The following is a 27,324-nucleotide window of genomic DNA, read 5'->3' on the forward strand; positions in this document are numbered from 1 at the left end:
GGCATAAACCATTCCCAATTGAAATCCTTGGAGGACTCATCCCAAAATAATAGTGGATTAAAACCATATTCAGACCGTCATAGATTACAACAATATCTAAACGATGTTTTAGAAAAACAATGTGATTCCATAACCTCATGGGCAGCCACAACTATAGTGTACGAAAATAAACATCCATACTTAGTTTTCTGTGCATTTTCAAAACGTGTACATCACAAATTATAATCCTACAATGGTCTATGACATCTCAATCTAATTTCAAAATGAGATGGTGACATCTACAGTAGATACGAAGATCTGACAAAGTAATCATAAGGTTTCCTAACACTAAATGAAATTAGAAAATAATTCATCCCTACATGTGAAATGTATGTATTGCTTTAAAATATATGGCATGTAAAAATAAAGAAGTTTCTGGAACACATTTCAAAGCAACAACATTTTTTAAATAAATCTGAGTACATTTTTCATGATGAAAATACATATTCATATTATTCTTTTTGTATGGGGGATGTGAGATGTATATGTTATTAAACTAGATCATCTTAGATTTTAAAATGTTTGTCAGGTTTATATGGGTTTTAAATATACGATCATAAATTAAAATATATGTCACGGTCTTTGATTTATAAGGCCATATACACTTCGGAAAGTATTCATACCCTTTGACTTTTTGCACATTTTGTTACGTTACAGCCTTTTTAAAACTGATGAAATTCTTGTTTTTTATCTTCATGAATCTAGACACAATACCCGATAATGAAAAAGCAAAAACAGGTTTTTAGACATTTTTACAATGTTTTTAAATACAAAAAACGGAAATGTCACATTTACATAAGTATTCAGACATTTTACTCAGTACTTTGTTGAAGCACCTTTGGCAGCGAACACAGCCTCGAGTCTTCTTGGGTATGAAGCTACAAGCTTGGCACACCTGTCAAGTGCTGTCAGGTTGGATGGGGAGCGTCGCTGGACAGCTATTTCCAGGTCTCTCCAGAGATGTTCGATCGGGTTCAAGTTCGGGGCTCTGGCTTGGCCACTCAAAGACATGCAAAAACTTGTCCCGAAGCCACTCCTGTGTTGTCTTGGATGTGTGCTTGGGTCGATGTCCTGTTGGAAGGTGAACCTCCACCCCAGTCTGAGGTCCTGAGGTCCTGAGTGCTCTGGAACATGTTTTCATCAACGATCAACGATCTTCCCTGCCACTGATAAATATCCCCACAGCATGATGATACCACCACCATGCTTCACCGTAGGGATGGTGCCAGGTTTCCTCCAGACATGACGATTGGCATACAGGCCAAAGAGTTCAATCTTGGTTCCATCAGACCAGAGAATCTTGTTTCTCATGGTCTGAGAGTCGTTTAGGTGCTTTTTGGCAAACTCCAAGTGGGTTGTCATGTGCCTTTTACTGAGGAGTGGCTTCTGTCTGGCCACTCTACCATAAAGGCCTGATTGGAGGAGAGCTGCAGAGATGGCTGTCCGTCTGGAAGGTTCTTCCATCTCCACAGAGGAACTCTGTAGCTCTGTCAGAGTGACCATCGGGTTCTTGGTCACCTCCCTGACCAAAGCCCTTCTCCCCCGATTGTTTGGCCGGGCAGCCCGCTCCAGGAAGTGTCTTGGTGGTTCCAAAGTTCTTTCATTTAAAAATAATGGAGGCCACTGTGTTCTTGGGGACCTTCAATGCTGCAAAAATGTTTTGGTACTCTTCCCCGACACAATCCTGTCTCGGAGCTCTAAATCAAATCATATTTTATTTGTTACATGCGCCGAATACAACAGGTGTAGACCTTACAGTGAAATGCTTACTTATAAGCCCTAACCAATAACGCAGTTTAAATTCCAAAAATGGAAATAATTAAAGAGCAGTAGTAAAATAACAATAGCGATGCAATTTACAGGGGGTACTGGTACAGAGTCAATATGCGGAGGCACCGGTTAGTCGAGGTAATTGAGATAATATGTACATGTAGGTAGACTAATTAAAGTGTCTACAGACAATTCCTTCAACCTCATGGCTTGGTTTTTGCTCTGACATGCACTGTCAACTGTGGGACCTTATATACACTGCGTGCACAATTATTAGGCAAATTGTATTCCTCGGGATTAATTTTATTGTTGAACAAACACAATGCTCTCAGTCAATCCAAAATGTTATTGAACCTCAAACCTGAATGTTTTACAAAGGAAAAGTGAGTTTTGTCTTTCTCAGGGAAATATATAAGTGTGCACAATTATTAGGCAACTATTAGTGTGCAGAATTATTAGGCAACTAAATTACAAAAATAATTTCTCTCAACTCACTTGTTTATTCTCAATTTTTAGAGTAAGTGTAACAGATAAGTAACACAAAATGACAATTATATAACATTTTTGGCCTTTCAGAAATATTCAGTGACCAATATAGCCACCCTTATTTTCAATAACTGCCATGAGCCTTCCATCCATGGAGTCTGTCAGTTTCTTGATCTGTTCACGATCAATTTTCGCTGAAGCAGCAACCACAGCCTCCCAAATGCTGTTCAAAAAGGTGTATTGTCTTCCATCACTGTAAATCTCACGTTTGAGAAGGGCCCACAAGTTCTCAATAGGATTTAAGTCAGGTGAGGAAGGGGGCCAGGTCATTATTCAGGCATCTTTGAGGCCCTTGCTGGCTAGCCAAGCAGTGGAGTACTTGGATGCATGTGATGGAGCATTGTCCTGCATAAAGATCATGGCCTTCTAGAATGCTGAGGACTTCTTCCTGTACCACTGTTTGATGAAAGAATATTCCAGAAACTGGCAGTAGGTTTGGGAGTTGAGTTTCAGTCCATCTTCAACCCGAAAAGGTCCAACTACCTCATCCTCAACGATAGCAGCCCATACCAGTACCCCTCCTTCACCTTGCTGGCACCTGACTCAAAGTGGTGCCCTGTGTCCATTACTGATCCAGCCACGGGCCCATCCATTTGGTCCATCAAGAGTCACTTTCATTTCATCTGTCCATAAAACCTTTGAAAAATCTGTCTTCAGGTATTTCTTTGCCCAATCTTGACGCTTCAACTTGTGAATCTTATTCAGTGGTGGTCTTGTTTCAGTCTTCTTGACCTTGGCCATGTCTCTGAGCACTTGACACCTTGTACTTCTGAACACTCCAGGTAGGTTGCAGTTCTGGAATGCGGTGGCACTGGAGGATAATGGGTTCCTGGTAGTTTGACGTTTAATTCTTCTCAAGTCTTTTGCAGTTCATTTGCACCTTTTCCTCCCCATGCGTTTTTTGCGCCCCAGTTGACAATTCGCAACAAAACGTTTGAATGTCCGGTGGTCACACCTCAATAGTTTAACTATTTAAAGAGTGTCGCATCCGTCTGAAAGGCATTTTACATTTTTGGCTTTTCAGTGTCAGTTAAATTAGTTTTTTGGCCCATTTTACCTGAGGTAATGAGGCTGCCTAATAATTATGCACACCTTGATATAAGGCGTTATTCACTTTCACCACACCCTCCCTCATTACACAAATACATATCACCTGAAAATGATTAAATCCAATAAGCATTCAAGTTTATATGGTTTGGAGTTCAAAAATGTGAATAGAAACAATGATAAGATCAGAATACTCACTTGCTTAATAATTGTGCACGCAGTGTAGACAGCCTTTTGAATCATGTCCAATCAATTGAATTTACCACAGGTAAATTGTAGAAACATCTCAAGGATGATCAATGGAAACAGGATGCACCTGAGCTCAATTTCGAGTCTCATAGCAAAGGGTCTGAATACTTAAGTAAATAAGGTATTTCTGTTTAGAATTATTAATACATTTGTACACATTTCTAAAAAACTGTTTTTGCTTTGTCATTATATGGGGTATTGTGTGCATACCCAATAATGAGGAATTATTTTTTTAAAGTATTTTTTAGAATAAGGCTGTAACGTAACAAAATTGGGAAAAAGTAGAGGGGTCTGAATAGTTTCCGAATGCACTGTCTGCACAAAAGTATGTGGACACCCCTTCAAATTATTAGATGTGGCTATTTCAGGTGTATAGAATCGAGCACACAGCCATGCAATCTTCATATACAAACATTGGCAGTAGAATTGCCTTAATGAAGATCTCAGTGACTTCAACGTGGCACTGTCATAGGATGCCACCTTTCCAACAAGTCAGTTCATCAAATTTCTGCCCTGCTAGAGCTGCCCCAGTCAACTGTAAGTGCTGTTATTGTGTAGTGGAAACATCTAGGAGCAACAATGGCTCAGCCACGATGTGGTAGGCCCCACAATCTCACAAAATGGGACTGCCGAGTGTAGAAGCGCTTAAAAATTGCATTCTCTGGAGTGATGAATCACGCTTCACCATCTGGCAGGCCGACGGATTAATCTGGTTTTGACGGATGCCAGGAGAACGCTACCAGCCAAAGGCATAGTGCCAACTGTAAAGTTTGGTGGAGGAGGAATAATGGTCTCGGGCTGTTTTTCATGGTTTGGGATAGAACCTTTAGTTCTAGTGAAGGGAAATCTTAACCCTACAATGACATTCTAGACAATTCTTCGCTTCCAACTTTGTGGCAACAATTTTGGGAAGGCTCTTAACTGTTTCAGCATGACAATGCCCTCATGCACAAAGCGAGGTCCATACAGAAATGGTTTGTCGAGATCGGTGTGGAAGAACTTGACTGGCCTGCACGGAGCCCTGACCTCAACTCCATCGAACACCTTTGGGATGAATTGGAACGCCGACTGCAAGCCAGGCCTAATTGCCCAACATCAGTTCCCGACCTCACTAATGCCTTTGTGGCTGAATGGAAGCAAATCACCACAGCAATGTTCCGACATCTAGTAGAAAGCCTTCACAGAAGTCACAGAAGAGTGGAGGCTGTTATAGCAGCAAAGGGGGACCCACTCCATATTAATGCCCATGATTTTGGAGTGTATTACTTTTCCGTGTGGCTAACCATGATTGTGTTCCAACTCCAGTGCAACTCAGTGTAAACAAGCATAACGGTAGGGTCGGAATTTTCTGGCAACAACCCCAGAGGCTCTGTAAGAGGCCTATACACTACTGATAAATGGCTGAATCAACACGCTCAGTCGCTCAGCACGCCTCCTACGTTGCCGACTTCTATTCTGACATTGCTTTTGTGCCAGATGATTTGTGCCAGAACCCTGATTTACCAGGAGTTGGCCAAATGCGGTACTGTGGAAGTATTGTTACGAAACCAGCTAGCCAGCTTTCTGAAATGTCTACTCTCGCTATGTTTAGGGTTCTAGTCCTAATTAACTTAACCTGTCTTAATGTGTGCATTTAACATTAAAGTAAGAGTCCATAGACAGAGTGTTGGATGCATGTGTCTAGGCAACAGATTACTCATCAGGGTCCAGGGACAGCTTTGTCTGGATGCCAACAGCCAGCCAACCCAAGCAGGTTATGAATTGCTGGCCTTCCGACACTAAAGATTCAAACAAAAGCAGAAAGGCCCCGCCAAGTTCCAGAGGCTACTGTTCAGCCTCACTGCTCTCACCTACCACTCCCCTGCACCTATAAAGCCTGGCCCCGTTGCTGCTGCCACCTAGGTGTGGAAGTGTAAGGGTACTGTCTACCTGTGCACCTAATCACTTCCTTACATGACTACCCTCCATTCCTGAAAGTGTTTACACTTTGATTTAGCTTATGCTATAACCATACTGCAGTGTGTGATACTATGTCTTTTGAAAGTTAACATCATCATTCATTCTCTTCATGTATACTGTAGCTAGTAAGAGCTGACAGAACATGTCCCACAACTCTGATGTTTGAATGAAATCCTAGAGAAAAGCATGTGTTGAATCATTATAGATACCGTACGTCATAGATACTATAGTTTCAGATGAGAATGCACTTGTATAAATATTTATTGGATGTGTATTGCCTGCACATGGAGAGAAGAATCACTGTATGATCAGAGACCCAACACTGAACCGACAGAGGTTCTCAGTCAGATAAAGATGAAAAGGAGAGGCATGCAGGTTAAGTTGGGTGTGATGAAGCCAGGTTTCACAGTGGCTGCAGCATTAGCACACAGACAGGCAGGCAGTGTGGTGGAGAGAGACAGAGTTTCTTCATCCCCTCATTCTCCTGTAAAACCCAGGGTTCTGCCCTACTGGGTGTTACCCTCCCCGGCACCCAGGCACATTTTTTACAATGTGCGCTTTTCTTAGAAATAATAAAATGTCCCGCCAACTGGGAATTCACTTTTGTTCTCATGTAGCTTGGGAAAAACATAGACTTTATGTTTATTTCCCTCTTGTTTTATTTGTCTTGGATTCTTTTTGTGTGCAAGAAGCGGGACTGTTGTGTGACTTTTGTATTTTTCAACTTTGTTGCTACTTTACACAGAAATCCAGCTCATCTTTGGATGGGTGTTTTATGGTTGTTCTTCCAATTAATTCATGACAACAGCCAAATCTAATTGGCTAATGACCACTGTGTGTACTCACAAAGACAGATAGATATGCAATTTAAAAGTATGGAAAGGATATTATCCATATGGTATGTACACCATTACGACATGTTTTTCAGTGAGCTATTTCTCTTTTACTTTATGGTGTTCATACAACGTGAGTCACATATTAAAGTGCTGAATTTTCTCCATATTTCTCCAGCATTCCGTAAATATAGTAGAACACTGGCCTCTAGTGGAAGCCTTTCTCAATGACAGTAATAATATCCTGATGGACTCATTAAAAAATATATAAAATTTGGTGGGTGCTTATATTTGTTCTATTTCACACATGTACACGTTTATTTATACACGTGTGAATTGGAAATGTGTTTTTTAGCATATCCCAGCTACATATTTACCAGTGACAGTTTATACAAGTGTCATTTGTCTCTGATCTACTGTAAGTGTAGAGTGACAATGGGTGAAACCACCACATGGGAAAAAACTAGCGTAGAAAATGTTAAAACTTAAATTACATAAATTAATATCTTATCATATTGGAATTTTACATAAATGAGCCATTTTACTCAAATCTCACAGGAACAAGAGTATATAAACAAATAAATATGTTAATTTATTACACTATCTAAAACACATTGTGCATGAAATACAAATAACAGAATAATCACTGTTAAAACATTAGGGTACATTTTGTTTGGTAAAAGTATGATCCAAAATATACAGTATAATTACTACATCTCAAGAAAATTAAGAGAAAACATATAGACATTACATCCATTCTTATTTACAAAAAGCTTTGCCAGGTAATATACTATAATGTGAATGGGGGAGGACCATTCAAGTCCCTACACTTTCAAAACTAGGTAGTAAAAGACAAGTCATTTTCTCCAGGATAACCGACGACCTTTAGTTTGACTTTCTAACTGAGCCCCTTGTGCTCATAGCACCAAGCCATACTGTACTACATGTACCTGTCCTGATGTGACATCAGGAGGACATTGAGCGTGTGTCTTCAGTGTCTGAGGAATCACACTCGTCTGCGGACTCTGTGAGGGCAGGGTAGGGGCGTGGCTGGTCCAGATTGACATAGGTGACCTTGAGGCTGATGTAGTGCTCCCCCTCAAGGCCAGACAGGATGGTCAGGACAGCAGACACCAGCGTTGCAAAGCTGGGTCTCATCTCTGGGTCTGGATCCCAGCACTGCAGCATGATGGCATACCTGGAGAGAGTTACATATAGCACTTACTATGGGGCTTTCTTCTAACAATAGAAGTACAAGTCATACACTACCATTCAAAAGTTTGGAATGTCCTTGTTTTTGAAAGAAAAACTTTTTTTTTTGTCCATTAAAATAACATCAAATTGATCAGAAATACAGTTGTTAATGTTGTAAATACAGTTGTTAACATTGTTAATGTTGTAAATGACTATGGTAGCTGGAAACGGCAGATTTTTTATGGAATATCTACATAGGCGTACAGAGGCCCATTATCAGCAACCATCACTCCTGTGTTCCAAGAGCATGTTGTCTTAGCTAATTCAAGTTTATCATTTTAAAAGGCTAGTTAATCATTAGAAAACCCTTTTGCAATTATGTTTGCCTTGCTGAAAACTGTTGTTCTATTTAAAGAAGCAATATAGCCTTCTTTAAACTAGTTGAGTATCTGGAGCATCAGCATTTGTGGGTTCGATTACAGGCTCAAAATGGCCAGAAACAAAGTCATTTCTTCTGAAACTCATCAGTCTATTTTTGTTCTGAGAAATGAAAGCTATTCCATGCGAGAAATTGCCAAGAAACTGAAGATCTCGTACAACGCTGTGTACTACTCCCTTCACAGAACAGTGCAAACTGGCTCTAACCAGAATAGAAAGAGGAGTGGGAGGCCCTGGTGCACAACTGAGCAAGAGGACAAGTACATTAGAGTGTCTAGTTTGAGAAACAGACGCCTCACAAGTCCTCAACTGGCAGCTTCATGAAATACTACCCGCAAAACACCAGTCTCAATGTCAACAGTGAAGAGGCGACTTCGGGATGCTGGCCTTCTAGGCAGAGTTGCAAAGAAAAAGCCATATCCTCAGACTGGCCAATAAAAATAAAATATTAAGATGGGCAAAATAACACAGACACTGGGCAGAGGAGTTTGAGGTGTTTGGATCACAAAGAAGAACATTTGTGAGATGCAGAAAAAATTAAAAGATGCTGGAGGAGTGCTTGACGCCATTTGTCAAGCATGGTAGTGTGATGGTCTGGGGGTGCTTTAGTGGTGGTAAAGTGGGAGATATGTACAGGGTAAAAGGGATCTTGAAGAAGGAAGGCTATCACTCCATTTTGCAACGCCATTCCATACCCTGTGGACGGCGCTTAATTGGAGCCAATTTCCTCCTACAACAGGACAATGACCCGAAGCACAGCTCCAAACTATGCAATAACTATTTAGGGTAGAAGCAGTCAGCTGGTATTCTATTGATCTGTTGTGGGAGCAGCTTGACCGTAAGAAGTGCCCATCAAGCCAATCCAACTTGTGGGCGGTGCTTCAGGAAGCATGGGGTGAACAATTTGACAACTAGAATGCCAAAAGTCTGCAAGGCTGTAATTACTGCAAATGGAGGATTCTTTGATGAAAGCAAAGTTTGAAGGACACAATTATTATTTAAATTAAAAAATAATTATGTATAACCTTGTCAATGTCTTGACTATATTTCCTATTAATTTTGCAACTAATTTCATGTATGTTTTCATGGAAAACAAGGACATTTCTAAGTTACCCCAAACTTTTGAACGGTAGTGTACAAATTGCTTAACTGAAATAAAACAATATTGTGCAGGCTATGTACTTATTTCAATTTAGGGACCGAAATGACTAAGCAAAAGCAATATGGAGACGATTTATGGCTTTTACATATTTGATGTGTTTTTTCCCCACACAGAAAAGTCAGCCATTATGTTTTGTTATCCTACTCTACTGTTGTTTTCTCAATTGTTAATCTGTATTTCAACACTTCCTGTTTTTCACTGGGAGAAGGGACACATTAGATTAGACTGTAGGATGTATCATTGGTAAGTGAACGAGGACAAATGGAAAAACATGTTGACATTCAGATGTAATCTCACACCAGTAAATGTGTGTGCGTATGAGGATATCTTTCAAGTGAAGCATATTGATGATCATTAACTCCCAGACGACATTGCTTAACAATATTTGGATATGTGTGTGGTGGACATTTACAGGTTTAACACTGCAGGTTGACCTTTACAACATCCTTTAATTACTGGCTATACTTTCCTGTTCCTCTTTGGTGCAACTGTAGAGGTGGAAAATTCATCCAGAACCTTCAGATTTTTTTAAGCATCTATGTTACTGTATAACCATATTTACTATAGACATATCATTTGTTTACTTTGAAAAGGGCTTCTCTTTTTCTTTTGAGTTCTACTATGAGGATTTTCAACAAAATTAACTGTTATCTAGACTATCATTACCACTACTTACAAAGGGTCAGGACAGAACTGGGGTTGGGGGAGTCTCCTGCCTTTCAGCAGGTAATGTGTGATGTCATAGGGGTCCACCTCTGGGTAGGGGCTTGCTCCTCTGGTTATCATCTCCCATATCAACACCCCAAAGGACCACTGTAATAGGAGGTCATAATGAAAGTTAGCATGGTGAGAAAAGATTTGGGTGTAATATAAAGTTGCTCTTATTGCTGTGTAGTAACACTGTAATTAATCAAGTAACAACATTGCCAGTCCTAATTCCACAAATGCTGCCTAATTCTTATTATGTTATCAGAAAGCAATTCCTTCACTTACTACATCTGACTTGGCAGTGAATTTCTGTGTCTGTAGGCTCTCAATGGCCATCCACTTGACTGGTAGCTTGGCCTTCCTGTGGTCCTGAACACTGTAGTACTCCTTATCGAACACATCCCTGGCCATGCCGAAGTCTGCCACCTTCACTGTATACGACTCATCCAGCCTGCACAGACAATAGTAAGGGCAAACGTATGGGTCACAGATTGGTGATCTGTGAAAGCAAGCCTGCAACTATAGTACAGTAGCATTGCTAAGTAAAATAAAACCAGTTTGCTTATGTCAGGACTAATGTATAGTTTAAAGTGGTGACTAGCCCCAGTCACAGAGAACTGAAGTTACTGCTCAACCCTGACTTACATGCAGTTGCGTGCTGCGAGGTCTCTGTGCACAAATTTCATATGTGCTAAGTACTCCATCCCCTTGGCAACCTGAAGTCCAAAGCCAATCAGGTCTTTCACCGTAGGGTTCTATAGGAAGAATCAATACCACACAATAAAGATGTCGGTCACATAAGCCTTGAGATATATCACTGAGGTGTTAAGGAGATCCCTTGTACGCTGATCAAAGTGAACAGGTGGTAGTATTGTAGCTACTGTTTTGGCGCCGGCTTCCTCACCCTTTTCTCACAGCGTATGAAGTGGCGGAGGTCCCCGTGCTTCATATAAGGTAGCACCACCAGGGGGAGCCCCTCCTGAGGCAACAGGATGCCCAGCAGAGAGAGAACGTTGGTGTGATGGAACCCCTTCATCAAGATGCCCTCCTTCAGAAACTGCTCTACCTCTTCTACATCTGTTATCCCTGATATGGCACACACACACACACGACACATGCACAACACACACACACATACAAATGCATGCTCATATGCAGGGCACACACACACAAATTAACGTAAAAACTGCTTATGAACAGTCAACATTTACAGATAAAGCTTAAAAACCCTAAACAAACCACATTAAACCTAGTGTACATGTTTAATTATTCCCGCGTATGAGCAGGGTTGTTCCATGTTTACCCAGCTGGTCACATGTACAGATGACTAATGCTCAGTCCACCTGGTTCAGCTCTAGAACATTGTGAATCAGGAAGGAGGCGCTCACTGTTCAATGACTTGACAGCACAGTGTATTTCTCTGTTGTTATGGTCTGTGAAGTAGCCATGGTAAACTGTGCCAAAATGACCTGGGGGAGATAAGAGAACATTATTATCATCAGAAACAAAATTCAACGACATACTGTATATCACATCATCGGTGTGAGTCCCTATTATAATCCATGAACTTTAAATTGCTGATTTATATGCTATAATAACACCCTCTATCCATCAGTCAAGGTGGTATGGGAGTAGTAGCCTATGTGCATTTGATTACATATGTACACACTGTAATGAGACTGACCCTTGCCGATGATCTGGTGGTGCTGGACGATGAGCATGTCTGCTGGGATGAGCACGTCCTTCACCTCCTCCAGGAGCTCTGGTCTGAAGCTGGAGATGGAGATCTTCTCAGGGGGCATGAGGGGGGTGAGGGTGGGGTCCATGCTGCCTGCAGCATAGGCCGGGCTGGGGAACACCACTGGGCTTCCCAGAGCCGAACTTGATCTCTGAGGCAGGACTACTAGAGTGGTGAGGGGCAAGGTCAGTAGAGTTACTTCAGCATGTGTAGATAATTAATTTATGTCAGTATGTGTAGATTTCAACCACTGTTGTTGAAACCTAAGAATAGAAATTGAATGAGACAAAATGGATTGATAGATTCCCTACATAAAATATTATATTAGCCAATTACAGTCTCACCTCTTCTGTAGTCCCCTACAGGGGACAGTTCCACACTACTGCTGCCGGAGCGGTTGTGGTTATGGGCCAAACGGGTCTCCACCTGAGAGGCTGGAAATGAGTTTTCAATCATAAACCAAGGGAGTAGGGAACAGCATCAAAAGTCAACAAGACAATGTTAGCTACCACTGTCACTTTGCATGGCTGTGGATGTCCTACTGAAACCAGTTGCATAAGACATCCTCATTACCAGTCATTGGGGTTGTGTAAGATGGCCTGATTAAAGTCCAGACAGACAAGGAAACCCACCTTTCTTCTGCTTCCTCAGGTGCTTCATGACTACGAAGGCCAGCACGGCCCCCGCCACCAGGGCCCCCAGTATCCCCAGTACGATGCCCACCATGTAGTGGTTACTGACCAGGACCACTGTCCCAACGTTGTGAACCTGCCCATTGATGGAGATCTGGGGGAGGAGAGACAGTGGGTCAGATCAAGACTGCTGCCAGAGACTACTGTCTTGTTCTCCTCACTTAAACACATATTTAGGGAAAACAACCAATTGGAGCCCAATAGTAGGATGTTTATTGTTTGAATCTATGTAAAGCTGTTGACATACTCTGATGTTGAATGGACAACATAGTGTCCAGTTACTGACTTACCTTCACAGGCAGTCCACTGATGGTTACGTTTCTAGGGATCCTGCAGGTGATTTCATTGTCCAGAACTTTCGCGTCACAATCCACTCCTCCCACTGTCATAGTGATTGTCATGCAGGAACTCACAAGATTCAGTTTCTGGTGCTGTGAGGGGGAAGAAAAAGAGAGTTCTGAGTTTTTCTTCTTGAAAAGGTTTAAACAGTATGTAAGCAATAAAAACAATATTCTTACTCCTTCTGACAGTAAGTTGCAGTCAAATAGACATGACACCATTAACATTTTGTTGTTATGGCACTGTTGTATTTACATGTAGTGACACTTCATCTTGTCCATGGTACAGCCTAAGTACATGGCCCTCAGTTTCAAAGGGTATTGGTTCGCCATAGGGGTGGTAGGAGAACTCTCCATTCCACAGTCCAACAGCTCCATCCATATCAAAGGAGAGCTCCCCTTCCTCTGTCTCCTCCCGGGGGAAAGCAGGGGTTATGCACTCCATCCGTGTGGGCAACGACTTGCCTTTGCACTCCTGGAGGGAATTAGAAAAATAGCTGTGTGAATATGATTATATTATGTATACTATAGAGATAAAACATGTCTTCATCTCTATCATGTACACAGTATGTGGTAGTATAATCTTACAACGAGATCTTACTCTGGTGACAGGCTTTAGGTGGCTCTCCTTGGGCCTAAAGCGGATGATGGTCCTGTATACAGAGTCCAAGTTCTTCCCCTCAATGATTATCTTTGACCCCCTGGAGAGTGGAGAGACGATAACATAACAGATTCTACAGAGACCCAGCAGCAGGGCTTAGATCGATCCATCTTGTCTCATGGTTGAGGTGGTAACACTGATCATAGAGACTGGTCATTCCATATAGTGAAGAAGCCTCACTGGCTTGGCCTACCTGTCAAAACTGCAGTCTGGGAGGACGGCTGTGACCTCGGGGTTCTCTTTGTAGTAGAAGACCTTGGTGGTGAGGACAGGGGACTTGTCTATGAACACACTGAGGGGGACGTCCCTCACCTCCGTGATGGGCTGAGACAGGCAGATGATGGAGGACATGTTCCCTCTGGGCGCTGTGACACTGGAGACAGGTGGAGTCGAGAGGAAGTCCAGGGTTAGTGCTCCTACAGGCTATACTATAGGATTTAGGTTCACCTCACTCTACATGTGGCTTTCACATCTGACACATTAAAAAGTTTAACAGACAACTTAAAAGATATAAAGATATATTTCCACCACAGTGAGTTAGTCATCAAAACAACTCGTTTTTCATTCACTCCCTGTAATTGAAAGGTTTAAAGGTAAAACAAATGTAATAATAAGTAGTCTGAGCACAGTCAGATCAAAATCAGTTTCCAATACTAACATTACTGTACAAACAAATGCTGGGACAAGCATGCGGCTCTCACATGTAAATAGTATACAGTGAATTATGTCATAAACTCTTAGAAAAAAGGTGCTATCTAGAACCTAAAAGGGTTTTTCAGCTGTCCCCATAGGAGAACCCTATGAAGAATCATTTTGGGTTCCATGTAGAACTCTTTCCACAGTGGGTTCTACATGGAACGCAAAAGAGTTCTACCTGACACCAAAAAAGGTTCTACCTAGAACCAAAAAGGATTCTCCTATGGGAACAGTGGAAGAACAATTTTGGAACCTTTTTTTCTAAGCGTGTACAATCAGGTATTTTAGAAGTCCAGGTTAGAGAAAACAGACTTTGGGTGAAAACATCACAAGAGAGACATAATAACATAACCAGTAACTGCATCTGCCCACCTGGTGATTGGGCAGGGCTCTCCATTCAGAGTGACCCTTCTGGTCTTCCCAGCGTCCAGGTGAGGCCCAGTCACAGTGATCAGAGTTCCCCCAACACGAGGCCCGTAGTTGGGCTGGATCTCTGTGATGTTGGGAATCTGCCAGAGGGAGCAAAATGTCACCAATTTAATCATAAGGCCATTCATCAAGTATTGCTGAAAAAGTGATGGTGACTTTGTATGTACAACAGAGGATACTTCCAAACTCACTTGATATTTACAATATGTTTCTGTTACATGCAATAATATATCTTATTATTAACAGAGGCATAATCAAATGAATCACCCAACTACAACTAAGCAGTTAAATCAATGGTAGGTTCAAATTACCACAAAGGTAAATCCTGGCATCTCTGCTTTCCCGTGGATGGAGTAGCGGCCCTCCACCTTCCCCTCTTGCACCTCTACAGTGATGTTAACTGGCTTGGACAGCTCAATGGCCCCAGAGCGAATCTTACACACCAGGCTAAGGAGCGGCACAAGAACAGGCTCATCAACATGTCAGTGTCAAACTAACATTGATGCAGGAGAAATCACCACGAGACATGAATAAATTTCAGTTCAATTAACATCTATGCTGCATTACTAGTTGAGTAAAACCTACCTACATATAATAAACCTACTGCATACACTGAGTAAACAAAACATTAAAAACACCTGCTCTTTGCATGACATAGACTGACCAGGTAAATCCAGGTGAAAACTATGATCCCTTATTGATGTCACTTGTTAAATCCACTTCAATCAGTGTAGATGAAGCCTTAAGACAATTGAGCGATGGATTATGTATGTGTGCCATTCAGAGGGTGAAGACCTGCAATGCTGCTGGGTTTTTCAGATTCAACAGTTTCCTGTGTGTATCAAGAATGGTCCACCACCCAAAGGACTTCCAGCCAACTTGACACAACAGTGGGAAGCATTGGAGTCAACATGGGCCAGCATCCCTGTGGAATGCTTTCAACACCTTGTAGAGTCCATGCCCCAATAAATTGAGGCTGTTCTGAGGGCAAAAGTGGGGATGCAACTGAATATTAGGAACGTGTTCCTAATGTTTGGTATACTCAGTTTATGTCAATATGTCTAATATGATTCACTGTGTATCTCTGTCATTGTGAGTGGTACTCACTGAGAGTGTTCAAACTTAGTCCAGGGCTAAGAGAGTATCCACACTTAAACATTCTAAAGTGGGCTAGCACCAACCTTGGCCCAGGACTAGCTGGCCCTGCTTTGGAGCAGGATTAGCACCGACTTTTCGGGGCTAGCCAATCACAGAGTTCTATTGTTACCTAATTTGAATATTCTACTCCAGAAAAGTGACAGTTGGTTTCAGTTAGTCCTGCTTGTGTGAACACAGGCTAAGTTAACCCAGGGCCAGTCTTTGCCTGGGGCTAAGAACAATGAAGTGTGAAAAAGCCTACTGTGTGTTGTTGCTCTTCAGCGGCAGCACAGCACAGGCTGTCTGTCCCAGTCTGACCAGGTGGGTTCTGGAGCTGATGGCAGGCCTCAGGGGAGACTGGAACTCCCAGCCACACAGAGTCAGCTCTGACTGACCATCAGGGGGAGCCATCTTGGGGAAGAACTAAACCAAACAGGAACAAATAGACTCAGCATATGACCAACAATAATAACTTAGCATAATCACAACATACAAATACAAAGTTATGGTGACGTTATGCTCAGGTAATCTGTGAATATGGACCATCTCAAACAAATCTTTATGATAACCAAACATGCATATGACTAATTACATTTCTAGCCAGCATTAACAACCATGGTATTGGTGGGTAGCAAATTGCTCCAATCTAAACTGCATTAAACAAACACATCCCTCTTCCCAGTTCTTCTCACCCCGGTGATACCAGGGGGGCAAGACTCATTCCTCCAGTGGCCACTGCACTCCTCCTTCCAAGAGCACTCTCCAGAGCACCAGCCACAGCCCATGAACTCAGGGGCCATCAGGCACATTGCACAGGTCATGAAGTGCTGGCAGCCTGGCCCCCTCTGAGGCACCTGGATCACCTGCCAGCCAAAGAGAGAGATTTGATTAACTTTGATAAAATCAAAGAGTCACTTTGATTGCTGTGTACAGTGTATTTACTAATTGTAACTGATTTTGAACAGGCTTTTCCATACCTTGTCTCCAACCACAAACAGTAGAGATTTTGACGAGTACACAGCAGCAATGGAGGAGACCCTCTGGTTCTCTACCAAGGTGTAATTAGCAAAGATAGTAGGGCTTGATCTTCTCAAAACAAGCTGACAAGAAGACAGAGCAGATAGTTGGTAATCTATCAAAGAAGGGCCGGACTGTGTTCACATTTTTCATTCATTAGATCAAATGGATCAGGATCACACACTATTGGGAGCTCTCTGTCCCCCTCCATACCTGCAGGAGCCGTCCAGTGGAGGTGCCAATGTGTGCCACGGTCTTGTTCTCAATGGTGGTGACCAGCAGTGAGGTGAGCAGGACATCATTCATCTGCTTGTTGAAGAGGTCCACTCTGTAATAAGGCTTAGATACCATGCTGGGGTGGTCCCTGCAGGTGGCGTTGTTCTCCATGCTCTAGTAACAGGGAGATAGGCCATAGTAGATAGGGAGACGATGTACGTTTTTAGTAGGGCCAGGAGTTTTTTCTGACCACGGGCCCAGACCAGGAAAACATTTGGGGTCCAAGTTATAGCCCATAACAAGGGCCCAGGGTTTTTCTGGTCAGGAAACCATGTCCTAGTTATGAGTAGTATGAATCTATCAGAATCCTTCTGGGCTTCAAACAGAGGACACTTAGGGGTATGAAGGACACTGCATATATAAATCTACTTGTGCTCTTCAAATAGTAACATAAAAAAGTACATACACAATATTTAGATAACACTCTTAGAAAAAAAGTTGTTATCTAGAACCTCAAATGGTTCTTCGGCTGTCCCCTTAAAAGTACCTTTTGAAGAAACCTTTTTGGTTTCAGGTAGAACCCTTTCCCAGAGGGTTCTACATGGAACCCAAAAAGGGTTCTACCTGGAACCAAAAGGGTTCTACCTGGAACCAAAACGGGTTCTACCTGGAACCAAACGGGTTCTACCTGAAACCAAAACGGGTTCTACCTGAAACCAAAACGGGTTCTACCTGGAACCAAAACGGGTTCTACCTGGAACCAAAACGGGTTATGTTATGGGGACAACCAAAGAATACTTTTGGAATAATTTTTTCTAAGAGTGGAAATAACAGAAAGCAAAAAATATATTATCTTGATGCATGTACAAATTGCGTTCACATTTCGCAACAAAAGTCCTCCAGATACAACCTGTTGGCTAAAGTGCTTTAGTAAACGTAGGGCAGTAAATGAGGGTACTTGACATTAGGCCTTGAGGCACTACAGCCTACTGCTGTTGTTTTGTAAACAAATGTGGCATGAAAGTTCTAGGAACAAGGAACTGGATGAGCAGCTTTTCTGATGCCAAGTGAACAAGGAAGAAAAAGTTGTAAAGTAAATGCACCCAATCTTGTAACTCTTTAGAAGGGAACACTTTGAGAAAAGGCTAACCAGTGAGTTGCTCCACAGTTCTGATGCTATTATTATGTCAGTTGTAGTCTGTGCATCATTATTGACTCATTCTGCCCACCTTCCTCATGAGACCAGAAAACCACAATGGTGTCTGGCCTCAGAGGCCACAGTGATTCATAGTGCTACTATATTCTAGTGATCATTCTGACGTGGTACAATTAAACCTATTATTCGATCCATCTAAAGAGGTACAAATAACATGATAAAGAAGCAATCATTGTCTCAGATTTCAAGTTACAACAGTCAAGAATATGCACACAAGCAGTTGTGCAAATTAGGAATTCTCCAAAAAGGCAGTTGAATCAAAAACTAGAAGAAGAAGGATATAGCCAAGGAACAGTATATGCTCATTAGTTCACCAGAACTGCTTGTGGTGTTTGGGAATCAGAATCTGTACTACTGACACAAAATGGAATATGTCGTATGATCAGAGTGTTTTTTCTGACTGTCTCGGGAACTTATAAAAAAAGTGTTTTCTCCCACAATACTGTACTAGGAAAAGATTGGTTAAGGTGGGTTTATTTCCATGGTTTCATAACATCTGGGTGTGCTGGAGGTAGAGGGCAGACAGTGTGGCAAAGACCAGTCAACAGTAAGCACTCAATGCCATGGGCCAGTAATAGTACACTGAAACAGACTTCAAATTATACAGTCGGGGCCCAAATTATTGGCACCCTTGATAAAGATGAGCAAACATTTTTACACATTCTATTATTTAAATTATTTACATTTTAATACTAATACAATTGGTCAGAGGTTTTGTTTAACAACTAATAACCTCCGCTTGCGAGGATAATGACACAGCATTTTTCTCAAATATTTTATGAGATTGGAGAACACAATGGGAGGGATCCTTGACCATTCCTCCATACAGAGAGATCATTCCTCCATCTTTCCAGATCCTTGATATCCTTAGTGTGCACTTAAGGACTTCCTCTTCAATTCAAACTACAGGTTTCAATGGGGTTCAAGTCCGGAGACTGAGATGGCCATTGCAAAATGTTGATTTGTAGTCAATTTACCACTTCTTTGTAGATTTTGTTGTGGGTTTGGGGTTATTTTTCTTGCTGGAAAATCCACTTGTGGCCAAGTTTCAGCCTCCTGGCAGAGATAACTAGGTTTTTGACAAAAATGTCCTGGAACTTGGAAAAGTTCATGACGCAATTGACCTTAACAAGGCCCCCAGGACCAGTGAAAGCAAAATAGTCCCAAAACACCATATTTTGCAGTATGAGGTTATTTTCTGCATATGCATCCTTTTTTCGACAACAAACCCATCACTGGTATGTGTGGCCAAAGAGCTCTGTTTTCAAGTCTTCTGACCACATAACAAAATATATCCACTTCAATAATGCCTACTACACAACAGATAATGACACTAAAAGGAAGTGTAGTTGTTCTTGTGAGAAGCAGGGTTATTGGTTATTTTGGAGAGGAAGGGGCCAGGTTTTCAGATTCCTGTAAATTCCACCTGGCAGGCCACTCCTGCCCTGAATTGTGAAAACAGACAGGAACAAAAAAGTACTGTAAAACATGGTAGAGGTGGCCTCAGTTGCCTTCACCTGGAATTGTAGTTTTGCAGAATGAGAATCTAATGAAGGACTATCATTCATCCACCCATTTAATGTCAAGTGTGACTAATAATGGAGAAAACTACACAATCAACATGTTAGGTCTTGAGCTTCTCTTAGCATTCAGCTAACGATGTCTGAAAGCGATCTACCTGAAACGATCTACCTGAAAGCCACATCCATTTTTCCTCCCACAAGTTTCATGACACTTGGATTAACATTAAAACTATGTTTTTTAATTCCCTATTCCTGGGCCATAATATTTCAATTTTATATCAATGTTCCGTGAGCACAGGAGTTCGTTGGCAAGTTCTTAATTTGGCATAATACTTCGCTTATAAATCTGGCAAAGACAACATTTCAAGCTGTCATCCATCTTCAATATCATTGGAACCTCTAAATTGAGGCAATAGTTATCTGATCAAGTCAAACTCTCCAACGGCCTTACAGGAACCTTCCACATTCAAGGAAGTTCATGGCCAGGCTTCCTTCAGTTCGCAGGAGGCTGAATGTATCTCACCGGAAAAGCATCCGAGTGAGCGAAACAGCACCCCTCTGTCTCAGTATGTGTACGCCCTCTATCTGATGCCGTCTGGTCAAAAAGAGTATGACATTTTTGCCACCCGTAGCATTGAATGTAAGGGAAGCCAGCGAGCATTTCGCTTCCCTTGATAATTAAAAAAATATAATAACAGCCAATCAACGTTGAGCTAAACTGAGTGAGCTCAACTGTGAATGATCCTGGCACACCAAAAAAACGTGTCAAGGGAAGCCAGTTTGGATTTGGCTTCAAACCAATCACAAGCCAAACGTAATTTACAGAAAAAAATGGAATTATTGCATCTCGTTGTGTCATTGTCCTCCGGTGGCTAACTAGCTAGCTAAAATCGTCCCTTTCCTAAATTACCCATGGATCGAGATAGGGATTTGGGCAAGTGGTTTTACTTAATTCTCCGTCCTGGCAAATTATTATAATGCCGATTCTATATTCTATATATTGTGTCCCTGGCCTGAGAGGATGGAAGTTCAATATGTAGCTAGAGGTAGTAGGCTAATGTTAAACTAGCTGGCCTGGCGCATCGTTGCCCATCAAAGGAAGTTAGACTAACGAGCAAGCATTTTAACCAGGTAACCTAGGACAACAAAAACTAAAAGTGTGTACTGTATGACAGAGTCATGAAAGAGAGGAGGATGGCATTTCTGGGTGAGTCAACATGTTTTTTTCTACTTGAACGCACACACACACACACACACACACACACACACACACACACACACACACACACACACACACACGCACACACATAAATCATTACCATGGACAGCCATATCATATCTAGCGTACGTTGACTGGACTAAATCGTTTTTGGTATCTTAGTTGTCACTGTATTAGACTAAACATAGGTGATTTGATGATGTTGAAATGCTGCTGGAATAGTGGAGGCAGCTCCTGTTTTCTTTGCAACTTGCAGTAACACTCTGTGGTTCTAAATCAATCGTTCTTTTAGTAGTCTGAAAATGTTGGAAACATTAACTTGCTTGACCATGCTGTAGTAGGTCATGTAACTGTTTGTTTTGTGGGCTTCACCAGGCCGATGTTGCTCTCAGATTTTGTGATGAAACAAATGTGTGGTTGAATATTTCCGCCACTGTGGCTTCTTATTGTCTCAGCCTTAGGTCTATATATCACGGTGTCAATGCATATGAACTAACAGGTTATAGATCAAACAACGCAATTATCACAACACATAGGTTGTAATATGGCTTTTTTTCCTGGCTTGGCTTCTTCAGTAATTTTACCTATGCACCGCTACTGCACAAAACATTGTATTTTACCCAACTTAACAGAAGAATGTCCGAACCAGAGATCTGTAGAGGTCTGGGAATGTTTGCAGAGTCAAATGAGGTGTCATAGTGACACTCATTGGCATGTTTTCAGCTACGCCTATTTGCTGACTTTCTTGGTCTTACACAAATAAAATTAACAACAACAAAATGTACAATCAACAATGTTGTTTAATTTCCAGATTAATGAGGCATAAAATTCATTTGACTGACAATAGAACCTTGCCAAAGGCACTGTTAAAGTACATGTGCCATCAGAGATTTATTCAAAGACACATATCTGGAAACAAGTTTAAAACCTAACTAACTCACAAATACATTGGCCTCTGTCCAAAATCCGGTTCCTTTTCAGCTGTTTTCTTGTGTTGGAATAATGGTGTGTCCTTTTTCCATAAAGCAGTTTCACATCCTAAAAAAGAGCTTCCGGACAAATTGATTGCTCCCTAGAGGAGTCAAGGAGTCAGAAGTAGGGTTGCAAAGCTACCGGTAGTTTACCAAAGTTACCGGAATCTTCAGGTATTTTGGTAATGAACAGAAAATCTATAGCAATCTATGGTCAATTTTGTAATTTATACTTGAATAACTTAAAATATATATATATTCATATATACTATTCATTTTTTTATATCAGTGTCCATATTGTCCCTGAGTTTCTAATTGATACGCCATATGGTTCAAGAGAAAATTGCCTTTTTAATGAAAAAAGGATCTAATCATCAACAAAACAAAGAAATCACAACTGCCACTGGTTTGATGCCAAAACATTGACAAAAAAATACATATTGACATTGTAAAATAAATAAAATTGTGTAAAAAATATATAAAGGATATTTCATGCTGAAAACCTCATACTAAACACCAATGCTATTCACTAAGTTGAATAGACAAAATATTAGCTGACAACAGAAGAATTTTGATTAAGCCTTATGGATGTGTCATCAAGGCAAAGGGTGGCTACCTTGAAGAATCTCAAATATAAAATATATTTTGATTTGTTTAATACTTTTTTGGTTACTACATGATTCCATATGTGTTATTTCATAGTTTTGAAGTCTTCACTATTATTCTACGAAGTAGAAAACAGCAAAAAATTAAGAAAAACCCTTGAATGAGTAGGTGTGTCCAAACTTTTGACTGGTACTGCATGTAAGGTATTATTATTTTTATTATAAATTTGCAAAAATGTATAAAAACCTGTTTTCGTAGAATAAGGATGTAACGTAACAAAATGTGGAAAAGGTCAAGGGGTCTGAATACCTTCCGAATGTACTGTAGAATATACAAATGATCTTATATCTTCATCTACACAGGAATGAGAGTCGTTAAAATAATCTGGGTTCCTGCCATAAGATTAGTACCGAATGTTCCAGTCCTCTAGACAACTCCCACTTGTCTCCTGGTGCACTCATTATCCTTCACACTGTTTCATACTTCTGTAAAACTTTTTTTATATAGTTATCAGTGGATCACCCACTCTCGCTGACTTCACAGACATCCAAGTCTCCATTTTACCAGTCCAGCCAGGCATGTACGCACGCATCTGGGCTTCCTCTCTGTACTGCTCAAGCAGCCAAACTAACTAACGTTTACTCAGTCTGTCACAAATATTAGAGTGCAGTAAGCCTGTAAGCGAAAAACTACATGCTATATATGCATTGTGGAGACATACTGAACAGACGGAGTATACATACAGTATATAACACAATTTATCAACACCTCTCTGGAGAAACCTGTGTGAGTGCTGAGTGGGTGGGCTGGTGAACTCACCTCATGAGGACAGCTCTCGCAGGCCTGGAAGTGGCACAGTCCCCGGGACAGCTGCTCTGGGCCGGACTTACAGCAGTCATCCACCCCGTCATCGATAGCCTTGTTCACGTTGTCCATGGGAAAGGCACAGAGGGCTGAGTCGTGTTCTGTGACCCCGTTGTCATCTGTGACAGCAAACACTCCATACAGGATGTCATCCTCTTCCTCTGCCCCTAGTTCATCTGCCAGCTCCCTACCTGCCTTCCCAAAGTGGGCTGCCTGCACCACATTGTAAACCACATCCTTAAAGGCCTCGTTCCCGCTCACCGTGTTCCTCCTCCTCCTCCGCTTGGGTTCGAAACGGCACTCCAGAACCACCTCCCGGTACCTTCTCATCTCCCACTCGCTCCTCGGCAGGCGGCCCAGCCGAGTCTGAAACGGGGAGAACTCCTGGTCAGGGCTCTCTCTCTGGACGGACAGGAAGTAGACAAACTCCTGGGTGAAGAAGCTGTAGACATACTCAATGTTGTAGGTCCTGCGCAGGCTAGGCAGAACGGTCAGTCCCCGCACGTCGCTGTAGAACCCATCTTCTGTTGCCAATGGTCGTCGCACTGATATGGACTTCCTGCCATATCTCTGTGTAACACTGTCGTTAACAGTGGCAGCCACAAAAAAGTATACAGTCTGCCCCTCCTCCACCATGGTGACTTTGGTGCCCAGCGGGCTGGCAAGGCAGTCAGGGCAATAGGCAGCAGAGTTAGATTCTTTTCTGAATAAACATTTTGAAGAATTCTTATTGGGTGCTTGTCCATCTGTCTTAAGTTGGTGAAAATGGCACACACCATATTGAGAACTCCCACAAGAATATAAATACATAAAGAACGTATCCAACAACAATACCTCATTGTCGGTGTTCTCTAGGAAGTTGGGATCCTTGTCAACATCACACAAATTGCAAATCTTACACTCAGGGCTGCCCACAGGGCCTGTAGGAAGCTCCCACACCTTCTCCAAACTCATGTTCACAGCTTCGACCACATTCTGAGATGCAACATACACTTCCTGGTACATTGAGTTGGTCACTATGTTTTGGATGGGGCTTTTTGTTTGGAAGAAGGGCATGGTGTAGACCACAGAGAAGTTGACAGGGCTAGGGGCTGTGGAGGGACAGGTGTCCAACGCGGAGGCCAGGACAGTCTGGAGCCAGACACATGTCAACCACTGGGTGGCCCAGTGGACCATCTCCAATCTGGGACACAGAGAGAAGGAAGCACTGATGTCTTTGGGTTACCTCCAGGTCTGATGGTTGGACAATGTCATACTTATTGAGACCAGCTGCAGATCTCTGAAGAGACAAAAAATTATGAATTATTAAAGTAGGACGCCCAGACAGTCCACAAGATTGCAGTCAATATGACTCCTGAACTGTAAACATAATGGGATTTTATCTGAAAAACAAAGAGCTGAGTACTTTCTGGTCAAGCCAAATATGAGAGACAGTGCTGAAGAGATGTGTGGTGATAAAGAGCCAATGTTAAAAGCTTCTGCTGAATCATAGTAAATAACACCCTAATAGGAAATGTTTAGATACCGGTAGCCAAAGAGAGCTGTGTTGGTGTTACACAGTATGTGTCTGTGAAACCTTTTCTTAATTAGCAATCTGAAGTATTTCATACAGTGCCTAAAAATGTCATGCTCTGTCCTCTGTCCTCACAACCTAATAATGTAAAAGCCCTAGTAGTGTCAAAAAGCATCTATCCCAATGTGTTCCATGTTCTCATACAAAGGTTATAGTAATTCAAACCCTCTGTCTTTCTAGTTCGATACAGATCAATAATCCAGACTTCTTCTAATTCAAGAGGATAGTAATCTCCCTGGAGGTTTTAATTTCCCTAGAGGTCTTTACATTCAAATGATGAATTGGTTGAAATAAATAATTGCTAATCAATACTGAACAATGTAATTACAGCTAGTACTGAAGTTGACCAAAGCACGCCATGTCCCCTGGACATTCTGCATTTGAATTGAGCCTGATCCCCTGGGTTGATGTTTAACTGGATACATCATAGCCATGTAGTACTCAGGGACCTGGGCCTCTCTACTTTGCATTCCTGTCACAACCACTACGTGCCTTTCTGGGAAAAAGATGCACACGGACTGATGGTCATACAATACGTGCCTTCTAAGTCCCACATGAACATGGGAGCTTCTCAAAAACGTGTTGTGCAATTTCATCAACAGAATAATTCTAATGAGGTTAACTACCGGTATAATCTTCATGATACAGTAAAAATACCTAGAATACTTTGCCTTTAGACTTGATTGAAAATTGGAAATATAAAATGTTGAGTCTATATAAGACATCAATAATTCATAGAATTGCACTGGTGTACATGTTACATCTTAACACCTGCAACTTCATGTCAAACCAACTGAGGTTTAGTGTTTAAAACCAGAAGGGACATGGGTATACATATTAATAGGACTGATTGACTTTCTGCATGCTCATGGTTAATAAATCAAAGGTTTGAAATTGAGTTTCCATTCATTCACATTTTTAGGTAGGCATGTGATGCATTGTAATCTGGTTTTGGTAATTGAAAAGTCACAAATAGCATTACCTTCGCCTTTTCAGGTGCTTTCTACAAATGCCATTAGGAGAGTAGAGCATTACAATAGGCTATGTATCAATGAATACAGCAGAGTACAGTACTTTGTCTATGCAGCTTGGTCAACTGTCTGAGCCATGGGTCCGCCTGGGAACATCTCCAATAGCACTAATGTAATAGCTATCCAACTAAACTGAGATGTGATTAATAGGTTTATAATTCTCACAGCTGCCCTGTTAAACATGCAATAAGGCAATAAGAGTTTATCTGAATTGCAGGAAATGCCATGTGTATATCATTATGGAACAGTTAAGGTACACAATTCCTCCATAAAACCAGGTAAATACATACAGTAGTAGTCAATACACTATTATATATATATATATATATATATATATATATTTCAGCATATCTCAACCTAGTTCTAAGACTGACAAAAACAATATAAACAGAAAGAATGTTGTCCAAGTGGAGTAGAAACAACACACTTGACACACACTTACTGATTGAATCAACGTTGTTTCCACGTAATTTCAACTAAATTAAATTGAACCAACGCGGAATAGACGTTGAATTGACGTCTGTGCCCAGTGGGAGGTTTGAAACACCCAACGTAGACCAGTTACTGGGAATCAAAATCGTAGATTATATTTCAGATTATTAAATCATATCAGTGTGAATATAACCTTCTTCTGAATCCAAATTGAATACATTCGATGATGTCTAAATCACAGTATAGTTGGGTGAGGAGGGAGAACGAGGAAACTCATCTCACATTATATAAAGCATTTTACGACACCATAGCGTTTCGCTACTTACCTGTTTGAGCTAATGAAAATAGATCACGAATCTCTCATTTGTCTCTGACTGCATTGCCAAACTCTTGACGGCGCGCGGACTTGAACATGTAAGCCTACTTTTTCACTCCACCGATAGGCCTATTGATTCTAATACAGCATTACATGAGCCTGAATTTTCCCAAATAATATAGCCTACCCTATTCAAAAAAGTATATTCAAAAATGAAAACAGTTCTTAATTCCATGCACAAGTTGAACCATAGACTACATGCAATACTCCTCAAATGAGGGAACGCACGCCCCTTCTCTTGGCGCGCACTAGTAATACAGTGTAGCATCTGCCAAGTGCATAAAATGACAGTGAAATTGACGACGCTTGCCACTTGACTTCAAAAATGTATTTCCTATTTATTTATTCACAAAGAAAAAAATGTTTTTGATTTAACATAAATATATGAATGAGTAGTCCATGTGAAATTGTTGAAAGTAACAAAAAACTATAAAAAACGAATTACAATAAAATCTTACCAACGAGGGGTTAAAAAAAATATGTCTCTTGTATGTGGTTAAATAGTTACTGATGTCAGTTGTCCTATAATAGCCTACAGACAAAATTCTCACAATGTGTTGTATTCAGACATGAACACCTACACATTACATATGTATTATTTATCCTAATATTAAGTCACTAATCCCTAGGAACATTTGTAAAAT

At 41.2% G+C, this 27,324-nt stretch overlaps 1 protein-coding gene across 2 annotated transcripts; it reads right to left on the reverse strand.

Annotated features, from left to right (window-relative positions):
• Window positions 1-5,853: 5,853 nt before the first annotated feature.
• LOC115207569 (macrophage-stimulating protein receptor-like) lies at window positions 5,854-26,904 on the reverse strand. Of its 2 annotated transcripts, XM_029774774.1 has the most exons (21): window positions 26,631-26,904; window positions 23,224-24,547; window positions 16,867-17,043; window positions 16,614-16,736; window positions 16,329-16,499; window positions 15,899-16,059; window positions 14,811-14,946; window positions 14,443-14,579; window positions 13,568-13,747; window positions 13,315-13,414; window positions 12,970-13,188; window positions 12,666-12,806; window positions 12,316-12,469; window positions 12,028-12,117; window positions 11,630-11,848; window positions 11,334-11,414; window positions 10,850-11,031; window positions 10,591-10,700; window positions 10,231-10,396; window positions 9,914-10,050; window positions 5,854-7,641 (listed from the first exon to the last, which is right to left on the reverse strand). In XM_029774774.1, the coding sequence occupies exons 2-21, from the start codon at window positions 24,442-24,444 to the stop codon at window positions 7,410-7,412; spliced, it is 4,137 nt and encodes a 1,378-aa protein (XP_029630634.1). In that variant the 5' UTR covers window positions 24,445-24,547; window positions 26,631-26,904; the 3' UTR covers window positions 5,854-7,409. The 2 variants fall into 2 exon arrangements, with proteins under 2 accessions (XP_029630634.1, XP_029630635.1); XM_029774775.1 differs by lacking the exon at window positions 26,631-26,904 and having other exon boundaries at window positions 7,410-7,641; window positions 11,630-11,845; window positions 23,224-24,444.
• Between the last annotated feature and the right edge of the window lie 420 nt (window positions 26,905-27,324).

This window comes from Salmo trutta, chromosome 14, assembly GCF_901001165.1.
Source record: "Salmo trutta chromosome 14, fSalTru1.1, whole genome shotgun sequence".
In the NCBI taxonomy this organism is placed as follows: domain Eukaryota; kingdom Metazoa; phylum Chordata; class Actinopteri; order Salmoniformes; family Salmonidae; genus Salmo; species Salmo trutta.